The 20,699-nt window shown below is 44.6% G+C and overlaps 1 protein-coding gene across 1 annotated transcript in view; it reads left to right on the top strand.

Moving 5' to 3' along the window:
- Positions 1 to 1,614: 1,614 nt before the first annotated feature.
- The window catches only part of LOC139263910 (cytochrome c oxidase subunit NDUFA4-like), a 41,548-nt gene continuing 22,463 nt past the window's right edge, over positions 1,615 to 20,699 (top strand). Inside the window, exon 1 of the mRNA XM_070879991.1 lies at positions 1,615 to 1,930. Within this exon, the coding sequence (XP_070736092.1) occupies positions 1,889 to 1,930 (42 nt within the window). The 5' untranslated portion in view covers positions 1,615 to 1,888. The remainder of the gene's footprint in view (positions 1,931 to 20,699) is intronic.

Below are 20,699 nucleotides of genomic sequence, written 5' to 3' on the forward strand. Positions count from 1 at the left end.
GAAAAATAAGCATATAAAGGGATCATCAGTAAAAACATTTCTTTAAGATATAGCAAATTCTGAAGTGAAGATAATGCTTCTCAGCTTCAAATCGTTAAATTCTTCCCTGCATGTATTTTAAACATTTTAACCTTTGTTTTAAGTAATTGCTTGTGGTTACCATGGCAACTAGAATTAAAGGTAATAATTATTAAATATTAACAGTTCACAATTACTATTAAATGTAATAGTACTCTGTACCAGTTTTTCCAAAGGTGACATTTCTTATAGGCTTTTAACTCTTAATTTTCTGGCCCTTGAAATGTATTATGCAAAGTATTCGGTCTCCTTCTGCAACTATTATATGTATAGATATATATATTTTAAAAATATTATCTTGATGTTCTGTGATGTAAAGTATTTGTTATCAGCTAAATATTTTCTCCATAATGGTTAAAATATCCTAGGGCATCCAACCCAAGAAAAAAATGAACAATGAGTGAAAACCTGAAACTGGATGTGGTTTGTGGACTCCTGAATGTTAAATGTAAGTTGGAAAGTCTGTAATTGGCAGTAAAGATACATTCAAATTCAATGACAATTTCAGGCAGGCCAAGAGTGCAGGAATGCCCAGGAGACTCTTAAGTTTGGCAGTTGACCTTCTTGTGCCCTGTAACAAACCATATATCTGGATTAACATTGCAGAAGCCAAAAGAGCAATAACATCTCCCAGAGTACATAAGAACATAAGAAATAGGAGCGGGAGTAGGCCATTTGACCCCTCAAGCTTGCTCCACCATTTAATAAGATCATCGCTGATCTGATCATGGACTCAGCTCCACTTCCCTGCCTGCTCCCCATAACCCTTCATAAGATCTTAACAGGAAGTGAGAAGTTAGCACCATCCAACCATAATTAGATAGATGGCAACATTATCAAAAATATTCCAGTCAGTGGTAGTATGCTGCTTTGGCATTTGATGTGAAGAAGTACAATGATAGACTGGTTGAATTGTTCAATATTTTGACTCAAAGGCCCACTATGCTCAAGACAAATGATGGGTGAAATAATGCTCAAACCTTGAACAGAAATCTGAACAATGAGCATGAGGTTACATTCGTTAACCAAGAAAAGTCTCACTTGAAGTAATTGACTATTTTTCTTCTTTGTTTATGTTTTCAACCTATAATTAAGTATAATTTTATCTTTTTGAGACAATTAATGCAGTACTTTGGAGCACTAACAGGCCACCATTGAGTAGTAGGATGCAATTCTGATCCTCATCTCTGTTGAGTTCCTTCTCTTGCCTGCACTACTGGTGTAGATTTGTCACTGTTGATAACATGATCTACTAATAGTACTAAAAATAAGATGTACAGTCTGTGTCTGTGCAGCTGCTTCTACCATACCAAGCATCCAGCAAAGGTCAATGAACTGAGGTGTCCTCAACCCTTCGAGACACGTCCCTTCATGCCAGTATTTGGCCGCCCCAGCTTCTGGCCCAGTCAATCAGAGCAATTACTGAATAGCCACGCCCACAGGCCGGCAGGTCCAATCGCTGACCCGCTCCTAGCCCCGCCTCCCCGGGGGTATTTTTGGATTGCATTCCCGTTATAGGTGGGAGGACCTGAGGCTGCAACTGGATAGCTGCCGGGCAGAGTTGAATTGTTTTTTCCCCGCCCCAACCATTTACATATGTTATTGTATTAAAATATGTTTGAAGTGCTGTCCTCCTGATCTTTCTCAGAGTTCCCCAGCGTCTCTTCCTTTCTCCCCCCACCACCACTCCCTCGTACCTTGAGTCCCTGGCCAGGCAGTATGTTTGGCCAGCTCCAGGTGGGGTCCTGGTGCTGGGGGCGGCTCTGAAAGTTCGAGAAGTGAAATCCAGCGCCCGCACCTATCTGCCGCAATGTTCCGCCTAATGGCAACTCAAGCCAAGAAGCACCCGAGTGTGAGTAAAAATTGTTTCCTCTGCACGAGTCACTTTTCAAGTTATTTTTTTCCTCACCTGGTGTCAGCTGTGGCTCAGTGGGTGCACACTCGCCCCTGAGTCACACGGTCATGGGTTCAAGTCCCACTCCAGAGATTTGGGCACATAAATCGAGGCTGACACTTCAGTGCAATACTGCGGGAGTGTTGCACTGTCGGAGGTGCGTCTTTCAGATGAGACGATGAACTGAGGCCCTGGTTGCTTTCTCAGGTGAACGTAAACGACCCCATGGCACTATTCGAAGAAGAGCAGGGGAGTTATCCCTGGTTTCCCGGCCAATATTTATCCCTCAATCAACATAACAAAAACAGTTTATTTGGTTACTATCATATTGTTTGTGGATGCTTGCTGTGTGCAAAATTGGCTGCTCTGTTTTGCACATTCCAACAGTGACTACACTCTAAAAGTACTTAATTGGTTGTAAAGTGTTTTGAAAAGACCAGTGGTCGTGAAAGGCACTATCTAAATGCAAGTCTTTCTTGTCCGTTAGTGGGGACATCATTTGTGCGGCATGTGGGCCTACGCCCACTGGGAGATGCGCATGTGCGCAAAGCCCTGTCTGCATGCGCAGGGGGGTTTTAAACACCCTGGGGATGAGGGAGGCCATGCCTCAAACAGGCCACTTACAGATGGGAACTGTTATCCCAATCACAACAAATTGCATTTCTATAGTGCCCTTAAGTAGAAAAGGCCACGGGTGCTGGGACAAGTGGAGATTTCAAGACTGAGATCGATGTGGAGCAAAGATGGGAAAATGGAGTTGTGCAGATCAGCCATGTTGTAATTGAGTGGCGGTTCAGGCTGGAGTGGCTGAATGACCTCCCCTGGTTTCTATCGTCCTAGAAAATGTCTCCATGTACTTTACAGAAATAAACACACCCAGAGATATAGGACATCAAAAGCAAAATGCTGTGTACGCTGGAAATTTGAAACAAAAACAAAATGCTGGAAAAGGACAAGATATGTGGAGGCCTGACCAAAAGCTTGGACAAAGAGGTAGCTTTTGAGGCAGGTGTTAAAGAACGAGAGGGCAGTAGAGGAGTTTAGGGAGGAAGCTCCAGAATGTGGGGTCTTGATGAATGAAGGATACCAATGAATGTGGTACCTTTGTTAAAAAAGGGAGAAACGGATAGACTGAGAAATTACAGGCCAGTGTGTCTCCCTGCCCCGCCCACCCTGTCTCTTTTCCCTCCCCGCCCACCCTGTCTCTTTTCCCTCCCCGCCCACCCTGTCTCTCTTTCTCCCCCCCCCCCAAAAACCTGGGCCCACAGTCTGGCTCCTCCCACTTCCACCCCCAAACTGGCTCCTACCACTATAATATATTTATGGTTATGGTCACCAGACCCCAGAGGGAACATTGTCGGATGTCATGCAGGCAATACAGGAAGTCGGATCTTGTACTTATCCTAAGTGGGAATAAAAGAGATCGGGTACACACCCAAGGGCAGTTGATAATAACAGGACTCTTGTGTTATTACACTGGCGACAAGGTAAACTAAGGACTTTCCTATTTACAATGGGCACTGTTGGAATTCAATATTTTTTGCCAGAAAAATGGAGGAGGAGGCTGATGTAGTCCGTCGCAGGGCCGTTCTCACCGTCTGTAGTCAGAAGGTTTACGGCATCATCTCACGCTATTGCTTCTACAGGCATGTCCGTGCTGAGGGCCAGGACATGTTGGGTTTCGTCGCCGACCTAAAACGTCTTGCTGAGCCATGTAAGTTCGGGAACTTGCTGGAAGACATGTTGAGAGACTTTTTCGTGATAGACATCAACCATGATGTGATTCTTCGGAAGTTATTGGCCAAAGAGAAACTGGACTTGGAAAAAGGCCATCACGATTGCCCAGGCATGCATGACGACTGATGAGAACTTGAGGCATATTTCATCAAAAGGTCGGAGCTTCACGGCAGGCTTGTCAGGTACTGTAAACAAGATTGTCGTCTTCTGGCAAAGCTGCTCATGGCAGGGCCTCAGTGCGCCCTGACCGCGCTATCGAGTTGGATGAGCCACGAGCGGGCACCAGGGATCTGCGGAGATGTCAATGTCCAGTCCAGTGCTGACTTTGATGCACAAGCTGAGGAGGAAGTGTATGCTTTGTTTTCATTGGTAATTTTACTGGAGCCAAGGTGTAATTCACCAGAATTCTGATGCAAGGCCTGTCTATCACAAAGCTCCGTCTATCCCATATATGATGAGGGAGAACATTGAGATTGAGTTTGACAGACTCCAACGTGAAGGGGTCATATCACCTGTCTAGTTCAATGAGGTGGGCCAGCCTTATTGTTCCTGTGTTGAAGAGTAATGGCACTGTCGGGATTTGCGGAGACTACAAGGTTACGATTAACCGATTCTCAAAATAGGTTCAGTACCCGTTACCAAAGGCTGATGACCTATTTGCCATGCTAGCTGGTGGAAAGTCGTTCACTAAGCTAGATCTGACGTCGCCCTATCTCACACAGGAGCTCGTTGATAATGCAAAGAAACTGACCTGCATCAACACCCATAAAGGATGGTTTGTCTCCAACAGGTGTCCTTTCGGAATTTGTTCGGCTGCAGCCATACTCCAGAGGAATATGGAGAGTCTACTGATGTCCGTTCCTAGAACTGTCGTGTTCCAAGATGACATTCTGATCAGAGGTTGTGATACTGCTGAACATCTGAAGAATCTTGAAGTTCTACATCGTCTGGATAAAGTGGGACTCTGGCTGAAACGTTCAAAGTGTGCCTTCATGGATTCCTTGGTAGGAAGATTTCTGCAGATGGAATCAGGCCCACTGATTCAAAAACCAAGGCCATCAAAAATGCACCCAAGCCTCAGAATGTGACAGAGCTGCGTTCGTTCCTTGGGCTACTCAACTACTTTGGTAATTTCTTACCCAGATTGAGCACTTTATTAGAGCCACTGCATTTGTTATTCAGAAAAGGTAACAATTTGGTCTGGGGTATGTCTCAAGATGGAGCCTTGAGAAAGCTAAGAGTCTGCTCTATTCAAACAAGTTGCTTGTTCATTATGACCCGTGTAAGCGTCTTGTGTTAGCCTGTGATGCTTCATCATATGGTGTTGGCTGTATACTCCAACAAGCCAATGAGTCGGGTAAGCTACAACCTGTTTGGTATGCTTCGAGAAGTTTATCGAAAGCGAAAAGAGCTTACGGCTTGGTAGACAAAGAAGCTTTGGCCTGTGTGTATGGTGTAATAAAGATGCATCAGTACCTGTTGGGTCTCCGTTTTGAATTCGAAACGGGTCACAAGTCACTTATTTAATTTTTTCTGAAAACAAAGTATTAATACCATTGCTTCGTCCTGTATTCAGAGGTGGGCATTGACATTGTCTGGTTATAATTACATTATTCGTCATAGACCCGGTACTGAGAATTGTGCCGATGCACTGAGTCATTTGCCTTTGCCTACACCATGAAAACACCTCAACCCGCAGATCTAATGTTGGTAATGGATGCTTTTGAGAGTGATGAAACTCCCGTCAATGCTCAACAAGTTAGGATCTGGACCAGCCATGACTTTATTTTGTCGGTTGTGAAACGTTGTGTCCTTAGTGGTGATTGGTCTGATATACCTCCTGGAGATATGTGAAGAGACCAAACCTTACACCCGTCGCCAGGATGACCAGTCCATTCAGTCAGATTGTTTACTGTGGAGTAATCGTATCATCTAGAAAGGTAGAGAAAGATTTGTATGTGAGCTACATAGCACTCATCCCGGTATTGTTATGATGAAAGCCATTGCTAGGTCTCGTATATGGTGGCCTGGAATTGACTCTGATCTGGAATCATGTGTACATCAGTGTAATACTTGCATGCAGCTAAGTAAAGTACCAGCGGAATCTCTGTTGAGTTTTTGGTCGTGGCCATCGAAACCATGGTCTAGGATCCACATCGATTTTGCAGGTCCATTCCTTGGAAAGATGTTTTTTGTTGTGGTGGATGCATATTCAAAGTGGATAGAGTGTATTATTATATCATCCAGTACATCTACAGCCACTATTGAGAGATAACGTGTCATGTTTGCTACTCACGGTTTACCTGAAATTGTTGTGAGTGACAACGGATCTTGTTTCACAAGTCTTGAGTTTCAGGAGTTCATGAAACTCAATGGTATTAGACATGTGAGTTCAGCTCCGTTCAAACCTGCTTCTAATGGTCAAGCAGAGCATGCTGTTCAAAGTGTGAAATGTGTAACTCGGGGTTCACTTCAAACTAGTTTGTCATGTATATTGCTCAGTTCTCGGACAAGCCCTCATACTGTTACTGGTGTTTCCGCTGCTGAACTACTGATGAGAAATCTCAAGACCAAGCTTTCACTTCATCCTGATTTGAATGATCGTGTTGAAAACACACGTCAAAGTTAGCAATTGTAACATGATCGTACTGCTGTGTCACGAGATATCTGTCAATGATCCAGTGTTTATACTGAACTACGGTTGAGGTCCAAAATGGATCGCTGGTACTGTTACAGCTAAGGAGGGTAACCGTGTCCGTTGTGCTCAAGGATGGTCAAACATGCATAAAACACGTTGACCAGGTAAAACCGCGGCACACAGGTGAACTGGAACTGTTTGAGGAAGATCCGTCAGTGACCCACCAACTATCATTCATTCACCAGAGGCCTCTGTTGTCATTCCTGACCTTCAGTCTCTGAAGTTATTACCACTCCCACCAGAACTGTTATGCAACCTTCAGTTATAACTGACTTAGAACATTCATCTAGAACTAATGTTGAACTGAGACGATCAACTCGTGAGTGGAAAGTCCCAGATCGTCTTGTATTGTAAAGTGACTGATAAGGAGGATGGTGTCATATATTTATGCTTAAGGTCACCAGACACCAGAGGGCGCCACTTTCGGATGTCATGCAGGCAATACAGGAAGTCGGATCTTGTACTTAGCCGAAGTGGGAATAAGAGATTGGATACACACCCGAGGACAGTTGATAGTAACAGGACTCTTGTGTTGTTGCCCCCAGCACGCCCCCCTTGATCCCTTCGAGTCCAAAATTGATTGATCTCAACCTTGAATAAACCCAACGATATTCCACAGATACACAGTCCTGTGAGGGAAGAAATTTCTCCCCTCTCAGCTCTAAATGGAATGCCCCTTATCCTGAGGCTATGTCCCCTTGTTCTAGACTCTCCCTGTATTAGTTATAGCATCTGGTAAAGGCAGGCAGCATGATGGTGTTAAATTGGTGCTTTCGATCGAAGATTGTCATGACTTTCACTAAGAAAGACATGAATAACCTCCCGAAAATATAAGGGGACCGAGGATCTAGCAAAAAGGGTGAACTGAGGGAAATCCTTATTAGTCAGGAAATGGTCTTAGGGAAATTGAAGGGACTGAAGGCCGATTAAATCCCCAGGGCTTGATAGTCTGTATCCCAGAGTACTTAAGGAAGTGGCTCTAGAAATAGTAGATGCATTGGTGGTCATTTTCCAACATTCCATGAACTCTGGATCAGTTCCTATGGATTGGAGGGTAGCTAATGAAACCCCACTTTTTAAAAAAGAAAGGAAAGAGAAAACACGGAATTATAGACCGGTTAGCCTGACATCGGTGGTGGGGAAAATGCTGGAATCAATTATTAAAGATGTAAAAGCAGCACATTTGGAAAGCTGCTTTCCACAGGATCGGTCCAAGTCAGCATGGATTTATGAAAGGGAAATCATGCTTGACCAGTCTAGAGTTTTTTGAGGATGTAACTAGTAGAGTGGATAAGGGAGAACCAGTAGATGTAGTGTATTTGGACTTTCAAAAGGCTTTTGACAAGGTCCCACACAAGAGATTGGTGTGCAAAATTAAGCACATGGTATTGGCAGTAATGTATTGACGTGGATAGAGAACTGGTTGGCAGACAGGAAGCAAAGAGTGGGAATAAACGGGTCCTTTTCAGAATGGCAGGCAGTGATTGGTGGGGTGCCGCAGCATTCAGTGCTGGGCCCCAACTATTTACAATATACATGAATGATTTAGACGAAGGAATTGAATGTAATATCTCCAAGTTTGCAGATGACACTAAGCTCCGTGGCAGTGCGAGCTGCGAGGGGGATGGTAAGAGGCTGCAGGGGGACTTGGACAGGTTAGGTGAATGGGATAATGCATGGCAGATGCAGTATAATGTGGATAAATGTGAGGTTATCCACTTTGGTGGCAAAAACAGGAAGGCAAATTATTATCTGAATGGTTACAGATTAGTAAAAGGGAAGGTGCAACGAGACCTGGGAGTCATGGTACATCAGTCATTGAAGGTAGGCATGCAGGTACAACAAGCAGTAAAGAATGCAAATGGCATGCTGGCCTTCATAGTGAGGGGATTTGAGTATAGGAGCAGGGAGGTCTTACTGCAGTTGTACAGGGCCTTGGTGAGACCACACCTTGAGTATTGTGTGCAGTTTTGGTCTCCTAATCTGAGGAAGGACATGCTTGCTATTGAGGGAGTGCAGCGAAGGTTCACCAGAGTGATTCCCGGGATGGCAGGACTGACATATGAGGAAAGACTGGATTGGCGAGGCTTATACTCACTGGAATTTAGAAGAATGAGAGGGGATCTCATAGAAACGTATAAAATCCTGACTGGACTGGACAGGTTAGATGCAGGAAGAATGTTCCCGATGTTGGGGAAGTCCAGAACCAGGGGACACAATCTAAGGATAAGAGGTAAGCCATATAGGACCGAGATGAGGATAAACCTTTTCACCCGGAGAGTTTTGAACCTGTGGAATTAGCTGCCACAGAAAGTTGTTGAGTCCAATTCGTGGGACATATTCAAAAGGAAGTTAGATGTGGCCCTTATGACTGAAGGGATCACTGGGTATGGAGAGAAGGCTGGGGTGGGGTACTGAGGTTGAATGATCAGCCATGATCATATTGAATGGCGTTGCAGGCTCGACGTGCCAAATGGCCTGCTCCTGCACCTATTTTCTATGTTTAGGAAAATTTAGTTCCTAGTAGTGTAATCCAAATGCCCCATTAAAAAAACTTTTAATTTAAGAGTGCTTTACTGTTCCCTCATTGGTGTTAAAAATTTAATGACAATTGGGAGAGCTTTGTTAAACATGTAGTGTTGCACAAGTACTCTGATTTAAAAAAAAAAAATGTGTTCATCCGATGTGGGCATCACTGGCAAGGCCAGCATTTATTGCCCATTCCTAATTGTCCTTGAGAAGCTGGTGATGAGCTTTCCGCCTTGTACCGCTTCAGTCTCTGTGGTGAAGGTACTCCCGCTTTGCTGTTAGGGAGGGAGTTCCAAGATTTTGACCCAGCAACGATGAAGGAACAATGATATACTTCCAAGTCAGGATGTTTTGTGACTTGGTGGTGGTGGTGTTCCCATATGTCTGTTGCCCTTATCCTTCTAAGTGATAAAGGTCACGGGTTTGGGAGGTGCTGCCGAAGAAGCCCTGATGAGTGGCTGCAGTGCATCTTGTAGATGGTACACACTGCAGCCGTGGTCGCTGGTGGTGGAGGGAGTGAATGTTTAAAGTGGTGGATGGGGTGCCGATCAAGCGGGCTGCTTTGTCCTGGATAGTGTCAAGCTTCTTGAGCGGTGGAGCTGCACTCATCCAGGGAAGTGAAGAGTATTCCATCTGACTTGTGCCTGGTAGATGGTGGAAAGTCTTTGGGGAGCCAGGAGGTGAAACACTTGTCGCAGGATACCCAACTTCTGACCTCTTGTAGCCACAGTGTTTTATGTGGCTGATCCAGTTAAGTTTCTGGTCAATGGTGACCCCCAGGATATTGATGGGGGATTCGGCGATGGTAATGCCGCTGAATGTCAAGGGGCAATGGTTAGACCCTCGCTTATTGGAGATAGTCATTGCCTGGCATTTGTGTAGCATGAATGTTACTTGCCACTTATCAGCCCAGGCCTGAATGTCGTTCAGGTCTTGCTGCACGCAGGCATGGACTGCTTCATTATCTGAGGAGTTGCGAATAGCACTGAACACTGTGCAGTCATCAGTGACCATCCCCACTTCTGACCTTATGATGGAGGGAAGGTCATTGATGAAGCAGCTGAAGATGGTTGGGCTAAGACACTGTCCTGAGGAACTCCTGCAGTGATATCCTGGGACAGTGATGATTGACCTCTAACCACCACAACCATCTTCCTTTGTGCTGGGTATGACTCCAGCCAGTGGCGAGTTTTCCCCCTGATTCCCATTGACCTCAGTTTTATTAGAGCACCTTGATGCTACACTCGGTCAGATGTTGCCTTGATGTAAAGGACAGTCACTCTCACCTCAACTCTGGAATTCAGTTCTTTTGTCCATGTCTGAAGTCAAGTGGTCCTCGCGGAACCGAAACTGGTGAGTAGGTTATTGGTGAGCAAGTGCCGCTTGATAGCACTGTCGGCGACACCTTCCATCACTTTGCTGATGATTGATAATAGACTGATGGGGCAGTAAGTGGCCGATTTGGATTTGTCCTGCTTTTTGTGGACAGGACATACCTGGGCAGTTTTCCACATTGTCAGGTTGATGCCAGTGCTGTAACTGTACTGGAACAGGTTGGCTAGAGGCACAGCTAATTCTGGAGCACAAGTCTTCAGCACAATGGCCGGGATGTTGTCATGGCCCAATGCCTTTGCTGTATCCAGTACGCTCCGCTGTTTCTTGACCTCACGTGGAGTGAATTGAATTGGCTGAAGACTGGCTTCTGTGATGTCCTCAGGAGGAGGTCGATATGGATCATCCACTCGGCACTTCTTACTGAAGATGGTTGCAAACTGTTCAGTGTTGACTTTAACTACGTCGATATCATACAGTTCCTTGACTGCCTGTTTGTTCACATCAAGGCCAATAAGCATCAGATCAATGAAAACCGAAGTATTGTTGTCCTCAATTTTCTTCATAGCAGACTCATGGTCAGAGGGAACTTAATGATAGCATAATGGTCCAAGTTGTTCCTCTTTGGAGCACACTTTCTGGGGTACTTGAGTTGCCTTTTCACTCTGAGTGTCTTTGGTCTCCTGAAAGTCGGTGCAGTCCTAATTTTCTTCTGCCTGTGACTATGAACTCCCTTCAAAACAGCCTTCTTGGCTATCAAGGCCTTTGATTTAGCCTCAGTCTTGGCAGGGATAGCTTCCTCCTTCACCTTCGGAGCTAGATCCATTCTGAATCTATCCCATTTAGCACGCTTCCACACAACACGATGGAGGGTATCCTCAGTGTGAAGACGGGACTGCGTCTCCACAATGTGCAGTGGTCACTGCTACCAATGCTGTCATGGACAGATGCATCTGTGACAGGTGGTTTGGTGAGGATGAGGTCAAATGTTTTTCCCTTGTGTTGGTTCTCTCACCACCTGTCATAGGCCCAGTCTGACAGCTATGTCCTTCAGGGCTCGGTCAGTCGTGGTGTTACCGAGCCACTTGTGATGGACATTGAAGTCCCCCACCCAGAGTACATTCTGTGCCCTTGCAACTCTGTGTGCTGCTTCCAAGTAGTGTCCAACATGGAGGAGTACTGATTCATCAGCTGAGGGCAGTAGGTGGTAATCAGCAGGAGATTGGCACAGTGTGACAAGTGGTGGTTCTGGGGGCTCAATTTTTCACCATATTTATTACTGACTTGGATGAAGCAATAGAGAGTTGTATATGCAGGTTTGAAAATAACACTGTTATGTAAGATCTCTAAATCTCTAGTATTAAATTGACAGCAAGACTGATTCTTTTAAAACAATTTGGAATAGTTTATTAAACACCTGCACATCAGCAGTCGTCAGCTATCCTACGGATCGACTTAGTCACATCAGATACAATGATACAATAAAAACGGTATACTTTACTTCCCTCTGGCAAAGCACACGGCCTGCTTCTTTGTCTGTAGAGGGCGGTCCTGCTTTTGCCATGTGCTAAGGAGGAGAAGAGAGCGAGCAACCTTTTGGCTTGAGTTTGGCCATTGTTTCTCAGGAAGCCTCACGATTGGATCTTGGTTCCAGGGCTGTTCCTTATTGGCTTCTCCTCATACATGTGTCTGTCTGGATGGCTGGCACCACTCCTTGACTAGGTTAATGGCTTTCCAATTCGCACCTTTTCTAGTTTGGTGAGTTTCAAAGCCATGGAGACATGAACTTGGGGAAGCTATCCATTTTGTTTCAACACTGCAGCCTTTCTGTATAATCTACACTTTTAACATTTTTATATATATTCAATTTTAAATATCAGTCAATTTTGTCATTACTAAACACTTTTATTCTTGGTTAGGAGGGACAGTAAGTAGTGCAGATGGGAGCAGGAAGTTGCAAAGGAAGAAACAAATTAAATAAATAAGTGGGCAAAACTATGGCAGGTGGAGTTCAATGGCATCAAGCCTGAAGTAATCCACTTTGAATATAAGAACATAATAAATAGGAGCAGGAGTGGGCCATTTGGCCCCTGCTATTTACTAAGATAATGGCTGATCTGATCATGGACTGAGTTCCACTTCCCTGCCCGCTCCCCATAACCCTTTATTTCCTTATCACTCAAAAATCTGTGTATCTTCGCCTTAAATATATTCAATGACCCAGCCTCCACAGCTCTCTTTGGGTGCAAGAAAGACATCTCAAAGTATTTTCTAAATAATGAGGAACCGTATAAGAGCAAAGAGATTTGAGAGTCCAGGTACACATTTTTAAAAACTAGTGGACAGGTAATATTTTGTAAATGGTGAGAAACTAGACACTGGCAGAGCAGAGATTTGGGTGTCCCCAAGCAATCAAAAAGGCTAATGGGTGTTGGCCTTTATCTCAAGGGAGCTGGAGTGAAAAGGGGAGGAAGTTGTACTTCAGTCGTCTAGCCTTGGTCAGAACCAATCTGGAGTACTGCATTTAGTTCTGGGAACTGAAGGATGGATATAGTGACCTTGGAGGGGTGTCGCGCAGATTCAGCAGAATGATGGCGGTTTTTAGAGGGTTACATGATGACAGGTTGCATAAACCGATCGAGGTGTTTAAAATGTTAAGATTTAATATTTTCTCTGGTGGGAAGCAAGAACGAGGGGGCAAAATGTTAAAATTAGAGGTCGGCCATTCAGCAGCGAAATGAAGCAGCACTTTTTCCACACTAAGAGTAGCAGAAATCTGGAATTTTCTCCCCTAAAAGGTTGTGATGCGAGGACAATTGGAGCTTTCAAGATAAAGATCAATAGATTTTTGTTAGTTAAGAGTATCAAGGCATATGGAGCAAAGTTGGGGGGGGGTGGGGTGAATGGAGTTCATATGCAGATCAGCCATGATCTAGTTGAATGAACTCGGGGGAGTGTTTGCTAGTGCTGTTGGGGAGGAGTTAAACTAATATGGCAGGGGAATGGGAACCAATGCAGGGAGACAGAGGGAGACAAAAAGGAGGCAAAAGCAAAAGACAGAAAGGAGATGAGGAAAAGTGGAGGGCAGAGAAACCCAAGGCAAAGAACAAAAAGGGCCATTGTACAGCAAAATTCTAAAAGGACAGAGGGTGTTAAAAAAACAAGCCTAAAGGCTTTGTGTCTTAATGCAAGGAGTATTCGCAATAAGGTGGATGAATTAACTGTGCAAATAGATGTTAACAAATATGATGTGATTGGGATTACGGAGACGTGGCTTCAGGATGAGCAGGGCTGGGAACTCAACATCCAGGGGTATTCAACATTCAGGAAGGATAGAATAAAAGGAAAAGGAGGTGGGGTAGCATTGCTGGTTAAGGAGGAGATTAAGGCAATAGTTAGGAAGGACATTAGCTTGGATGATGTGGAATCTATATGGGTAGAGCTGCAGAACACCAAAGGGCAAAAAACGTTAGTGGGAGTTGTGTACAGACCTCCAAACAGTAGTAGTGATGTTGGGCAGGGCATCAAACATGAAATTAGGGGTGCGTGCAATAAAGGTGCAGCAGTTATAATGGGTGACTTTAATATGCACATAGATTGGGCTAACCAAACTGGAAGCAATACGGTGGAGGAGGATTTCCTGGAGTGCATAAGGGATGGTTTTTTAGACCAATATGTCGAGGAACCAACTAGGGGGGAGGCCATCTTAGACTGGGTGTTATGTAATGAGAGAGGATTAATTAGCAATCTCGTTGTGCGAGGCCCCTTGGGGAAGAGTGACCATAATATGGTGGAATTCTGCATTGGGATGGAGAATGAAACAGTTAATTCAGAGACCATGGTCCAGAACTTAAAGAAGGGTAACTTTGAAGGTATGAGGCGTGAATTGGCTGGGATGGATTGGCGAATGATACTTAAGGGGTTGACTGTGGATGGGCAATGGCAGACATTTAGAGACCGCATGGATGAACTACAACAAATGTACATTCCTGTCTGGCATAAAAATAAAAAAGGGAAGGTGGCTCAACCGTGGCTATCAAGGGAAATCAGGGATAGTATTAAAGCCAAGGAAGTGGCATACAAATTGGCCAGAAATAGCAGCGAACCTGGGGACTGGGAGAAATTTAGAACTCAGCAGAGGAGGACAAAGGGTTTGATTAGGGCAGGGAAAATGGAGTATGAGAAGAAGCTTGCAGGGAACATTAAGACGGATTGCAAAAGTTTCTATAGATATGTAAAGAGAAAAAGGTTAGTAAAGACAAACGTAGGTCCCCTGCAGTCAGAATCAGGGGAAGTCATAACGGGGAACAAAGAAATGGCGGACCAATTGAACAAGTACTTTGGTTCGGTATTCACGAAGGAGGACACGAACAACCTTCCGGTTATAAAAGGAGTCGGGGGGTCTAGTAAGGAGGAGGAACTGAGGGAAATCCTTATTAGCCGGGAAATTGTGTTGGGGAAATTGATGGGATTGAAGGCCGATAAATCCCCAGGGCCTGATGGACTGCATCCCAGAGTACTTAAGGAGGTGGCCTTGGAAATAGTGGATGCGTTGACAGTCATTTTCCAACATTCCATTGACTCTGGATCAGTTCCTATGGAGTGGAGGGTAGCCAATGTAACCCCACTTTTTAAAAAAGGAGGGAGAGAGAAAACAGGGAATTATAGACCGGTCAGCCTGACATCGGTAGTGGGTAAAATGATGGAATCAATTATTAAGGATGTCATAGCAGTGCATTTGGAAAGAGGTGACATGATAGGTCCAAGTCAGCATGGATTTGTGAAAGGGAAATCATGCTTGACAAATCTTCTGGAATTTTTTGAGGATGTTTCCAGTAGAGTGGATAAGGGCGAACCAGTTGATGTGGTATATTTGGACTTTCAGAAGGCGTTCGACAAGGTCCCACACAAGAGATTGATGTGCAAAGTTAGAGCACATGGGATTGGGGGTAGTGTGCTGACATGGATTGAGAACTGGTTGTCAGACAGGAAGCAAAGAGTAGGAGTAAATGGGTACTTTTCAGAATGGCAGGCAGTGACTAGTGGGGTACCGCAAGGTTCTGTGCTGGGGCCCCAGCTGTTTACATTGTACATTAATGATTTAGATGAGGGGATTAAATGTAGTATCTCCAAATTTGCGGATGACACTAAGTTGGGTGGCAGTGTGAGCTGCGAGGAGGATGCTGTGAGGCTGCAGAGCGACTTGGATAGGTTAGGTGAGTGGGCAAATGCATGGCAGATGAAGTATAATGTGGATAAATGTGAGGTTATCCACTTTGGTGGTAAAAACGGAGAGACAGACTATTATCTGAATGGTGACAGATTAGGAAAAGGGGAGGTGCAAAGAGACCTGGGTGTCATGGTACATCAGTCATTGAAGGTTGGCATGCAGGTGCAGCAAGCGGTTAAGAAAGCAAATGGCATGTTGGCCTTCATAGCAAGGGGATTTGAGTACAGGGGCAGGGAGGTGTTGCTACAGTTGTACAGGGCATTGGTGAGGCCACACCCTGGAGTATTGTGTACAGTTTTGGTCTCCTAACCTGAGGAAGGACATTCTTGCTATTGAGGGAGTGCAGCGAAGGTTCACCAGACTGATTCCCGGGATGGTGGGACTGACCTATCAAGAAAGACTGGATCAACTGGGCTTGTATTCACTGGAGTTCAGAAGAATGAGAGGGGACCTCATAGAAACATTTAAAATTCTGACGGGGTTAGACAGGTTAGATGCAGGAAGAATGTTCCCAATGTTGGGGAAGTCCAGAACCAGAGGTCACAGTCTAAGGATAAGGGGTAAGCCATTTAGGACCGAGATGCGGAGGAACTTCTTCACCCAGAGAGTGGTGAACCTGTGGAATTCTCTACCACAGAAAGTTGTTGAGGCCAATTCACTAAATATATTCAAAAAGGAGTTAGATGAGGTCCTTACTACTAGGGTGATCAAGGGGTATGGCGAGAAAGCAGGAATGGGGTACTGAAGTTGAATGTTCAGCCATGAACTCATTGAATGGCGGTGCAGGCTAGAAGGGCCGAATGGCCTACTCCACCTATTTTCTATGTTTCTATGAACTACTCTTGTTCCTATGATCCTAAGTACTCTTCTGCAATTTTATTTAATATACATGGGAGTTACTGTCTATTTGAAGGGAAAGTAAAAAATGCCTACTGTTAACAATTCCTCAGATTTGAACAGTGATAAGTAACATGGTTTAGATGTACTGCTGACCTCCCTCTTGTGCTATTGGAGGGAACCTAGAGTGGAGAATGGTCATTGGTGTTAATACACAAATGAATCATCTAGAAATTGATCTCTGCATTTGAAACTTAAATATTTTAAAATGGGATATACACTGGAAAAATGAAAATATGAGGCTTGCTTTAAGGGTGCTGTCTAATTCCCTTTGTTTTTTTTTCCCTTGATCTCCTGAAGGCAGTGATTTATGCTAGAACATGAAGACTAATTCCATGATCATGCACTCCCAACAGAATTGTGGAATTAGCCTATCTATTCGCTCCATAGGGAATGTCGTCAAAATATTCAAATTAGAAAGAGCCTGGCCTTGCCCAACGCCAACACATGTTCAACTTCCAGCAGATATTGCACAAAAATAAGTTGCCCACACATGGAGGCAGAAGGATAAAGGGAACTTGTTTGAAAAGGACTCTGATGAGGAGTGCATGGTTACATTTTAAAATAAAGTGTACACTTTCTTTGAAGCGTGAGAACACTGGGGAAGTACTTCCTTTTAAGTCTGCCAGATAATTTCTGCTTTTTTAGAGCTTCTCTCATATCAAATTTCTGAGGACAGCTAGCATTTCAAGCTACTAAATATTTCACTGATCTTCATTATTTAATGGGCCAGAATTTGCTGGCAAAATAACGTCGAATTCACAACATACGCCGTTATTAGTAAGTTTAAAAAAAAAAAAAAAAATTTGTGGCGCTGAAGAGATATGGCGAGAGTTGCAAATCGGCACACATTGTTGGACGATTTGTGGCACTGTGCCATTAGCCTGGCATAAACAGAATCTCGCCGTCAACCTCCCCATATCAAGATATTACTAGATTTGCACTGTAAATACAAATTAACATCGCCACAGAAAGTTAGGGCTGCTATTTCACGGTATAAGGACTCTGTTAATGATGTAATTTATGACCCTGACATGCCACTCAACCTTGGAGGCCCAGAAAGGGAACAATTGAGATTGTGGGGTCTCGCTTCTGCAGGTTGTAAATTGTTCCTAGAGGTTTTTTGTCTCTTTTTTTTTTTTCCCCCCCCCCCCCCTCTATCTCTCTTGTCCAATCTTTCTTTCCTTCTCTTTATTTTTCTCTCAGTATCTAATTTGACTATTTTACCCTTGTTTCTTCTCCATTTCTATTTCTTTCTCTATCTTTAAATTTATTTGGTTACGGAGATAGACTATTGGTCCCATCATTCACTAAAGTCCAAGATGATCTCACCATACCGTTATCAATTTGCACTTCCAGCAGTTTGCAGTGTAAAAATAATTGGAGCTTAAGGGTGAGAAAAAAAATGCAACTCATGGTGAGATGCCCTGTTCCAACAAATTCTGGGCCAATAGTGATCACCGTGCATCAGTGGTGGTATTTGCTGAGAGAATCATTGCTGATGTCACTTGTGCAAGAAATCGATTCTTAATTGACCAGAAACATTAGAACTTTTTACGAGTGCTGTATAACAGAGTACTGCTGGAAACATTTAAAGTATGTCTTCATGGAGTGCCCTTAACCTTTTAAGAACATAAGAAATAGGAGCAGGAGTAGGCCATTTGGCCCCGAGAGCCTGCTCCGCCTTTCAATAAGATCATGGTTGATCTGATCTTGGCCTCAACTCCACTTCCATGCCCGCTCCTCATAACCCTTGACTATGTTAACGTTCAGAAATCTATCTATTTCCACCTTAAATATATTCAATGACCCAGCCTCCACAGCTCTCTGGAGTAGAGAATTCCAAAGATTCACAACCCTCAGAGAAGAAATTCCTCCTCATCTCCATTTTAAAAGGGGGACCCTTATTCTGAAACTATGCCCTCTAGTTCTAGATTCCCTCAAGGGGAAACATTCTCTCTGCATCCATCCTTTCAAATCCCCTCATAATCTTATGTTTCAATAAGATCATCTTTCATTCTTGTAAACTCCAATGAGTAGAGGCCCAACCTTTCTTCATAAGACAACCCCTTCATCTCAGGAATCAACCTAGTGAACCTTCTCTAAATTGCCTCCAATGCAAGTACATCCCTCCTTAAATAAGGAGACCAAAACTGTATGCAGTTGTAGCAAGACTTCCCTACTTTTATACTTCATCCCCCTTGTAATAAAGGCCAACATTCAATTCGCCTTCCTAATTACCTGCTGTACCTGCATGCTAACTGTTGTGTTTCATGTACAAGGACCCCCAGATCCCTCTGTACCGCAGCATTTTGTAATCTCTCCGTTTAAATAATTAGCTTTTTTTCTTCCTACCAAAGTGGATAACCTCGCATCTTTCCACATTGTACTCCATCTGCCAAATTTCTGTCCACTCACTTAGCCTATCTATATCCCTTTGTAGACTATTTGTGTCCTCGTCACAACTTGCTTTCCCATCTATCTTTGTATCATCGGCAAATTTGGCTACATTACACTTGGTCCATTCATCCAAGTTATTAATATAGATTGTAAATAGTTGAGGCCCCAGCTCTGATCCCTGTGGCACCCCACGAGTTACAGTTTGCCAATCTGAAAACTGCCCATTTATCCCAACTCTCTGTTAGTTAGCCAATCCTCTATCCATGCTAATATATTACCCCCAATCCCGGGAGCTCTTATCTTGTAGAGTAGCCTTTTATGTGGCACCTTATCGAATGCCTTTTGGAAATCCAAATACAATACATTTTTTGGTTCCCCTTTATCCATCCTGCTCGTTACATCCTCAAAGAACTCTAGCAAATTTGTCAAACATAATTTCCGTTTCACAAAACCATGCTGACTGCTTGACTGTATTATTTTCTAAATGTCCTGCTACTCATCATTATCATCATAGGCAGTCTCTTGGAATCGAGGAAGACTTGCTTCCACTCTAAAAATGAGTACTTAAGTGACTGAATAGTCCAATACGAGAACCACAGTCCCTGTCACAGGTGGGACAGACAGTTGTTGAGGGAAAGGGTGGGTGGGACTGGTTTGCCGCACGCTCTTTCCGCTGCCTGCGCTTAGTTTCTGCATGCTCTCGGCGATGAGGCTCGAGGTGCTCAGCGCCCTCTCTGATGCACTTCGTCCACTTCGGGCGGTCTATGGCCAGGGACTCCCAGGTGTCGGTGGGGATGTTGCATTTTTATCAAGGGAGCTTTGACGGTGTCCTTGAAATGTTTCCTCTGCCCACCTTTGGCTCGTTTGCCGTGAAGGAGTTCCAAGTAGAGCGCTTGCTGTGGGAGTCTTGTGTCAGGCATGCGAACAGTGTGGCCTGCCCAGTGGAGCTGGTCGAGTGTGGTCAGTGCTTCAATGCTGGGGATTTTGGCCTGGTCGAGGACGCTAACGTTGGTGTCTCTGTCCTCCCAGGGAATTTGCAGGATCTTGCGGAGACATCGTTGGTGGTATTTCTCCAGCGATTTCAGGTGTCTACTGTATATGGTCCATATCTCTGAGCCATACAGGAGGGCGGGTATTACTACAGCTCTGTAGACCATGAGCTTGGTGGCAGATTTGAGGGCCTGATCTTTGAACACTTTTCCTCAGGCGGCTGAAGGTTGTACTGGAGGCGATGTTGAATCTCATCATTAATGTCTGCCCTTGTTGATAAGAGGCTCCGGAGGTATGGGAAATGGTCCACGTTGTCCAGGGCCGCGCCGTGGATCTTGATGACTGGGGGGGGCAGTACTGTGCGGCGGGGACAGGCTGGTGGAGGACCTTTGTCTTACGGATGTTTAGTGTAAGGCCCATGCTTTTGTATGCCTCAGTGAAGATGTTGACTATGACTTGGAGTTCAGCCTCTAATGTGCGCAGACGCAGGCGTCGTCGGCGTACTGGAGCTTGATGACAGAGGTTGGGACGGTCTTGGATCTGGCCTGGAGACGACGAAGGTTGAACTGGATCTATAGTTTAGTTCCACTCCAGTTTGTTGAGTGTGAGGTGGAGCATGGCAGCGAGGAAGACTGAGAAGAGGGTTGGCGCGATGACGCAGCCCTGTTTAACCCCAGTCCGGATGTGGATTGGGTCTGTAATGGATCCATTGGTAAGGATCAAGGCTTGCATGTCGTCGTGGAGCAGGCGGAGGATGGTGGCGAATATTTGGGAGCAGCCGAAACGGAGGAGGATGCTCCATAGACCTTCGCGGTTGACCGTGTCAAAGGCCTTTGTAAGGTCAAAGAAGTCCATGTACAAGGGTTAGTGCTGTTACTTGCATTTTCCTTGCAGCTGTTGCGCTGTAACAATTA

This window comes from Pristiophorus japonicus, chromosome 5, assembly GCF_044704955.1.
Source record: "Pristiophorus japonicus isolate sPriJap1 chromosome 5, sPriJap1.hap1, whole genome shotgun sequence".
NCBI lineage: Eukaryota > Metazoa > Chordata > Chondrichthyes > Pristiophoridae > Pristiophorus > Pristiophorus japonicus.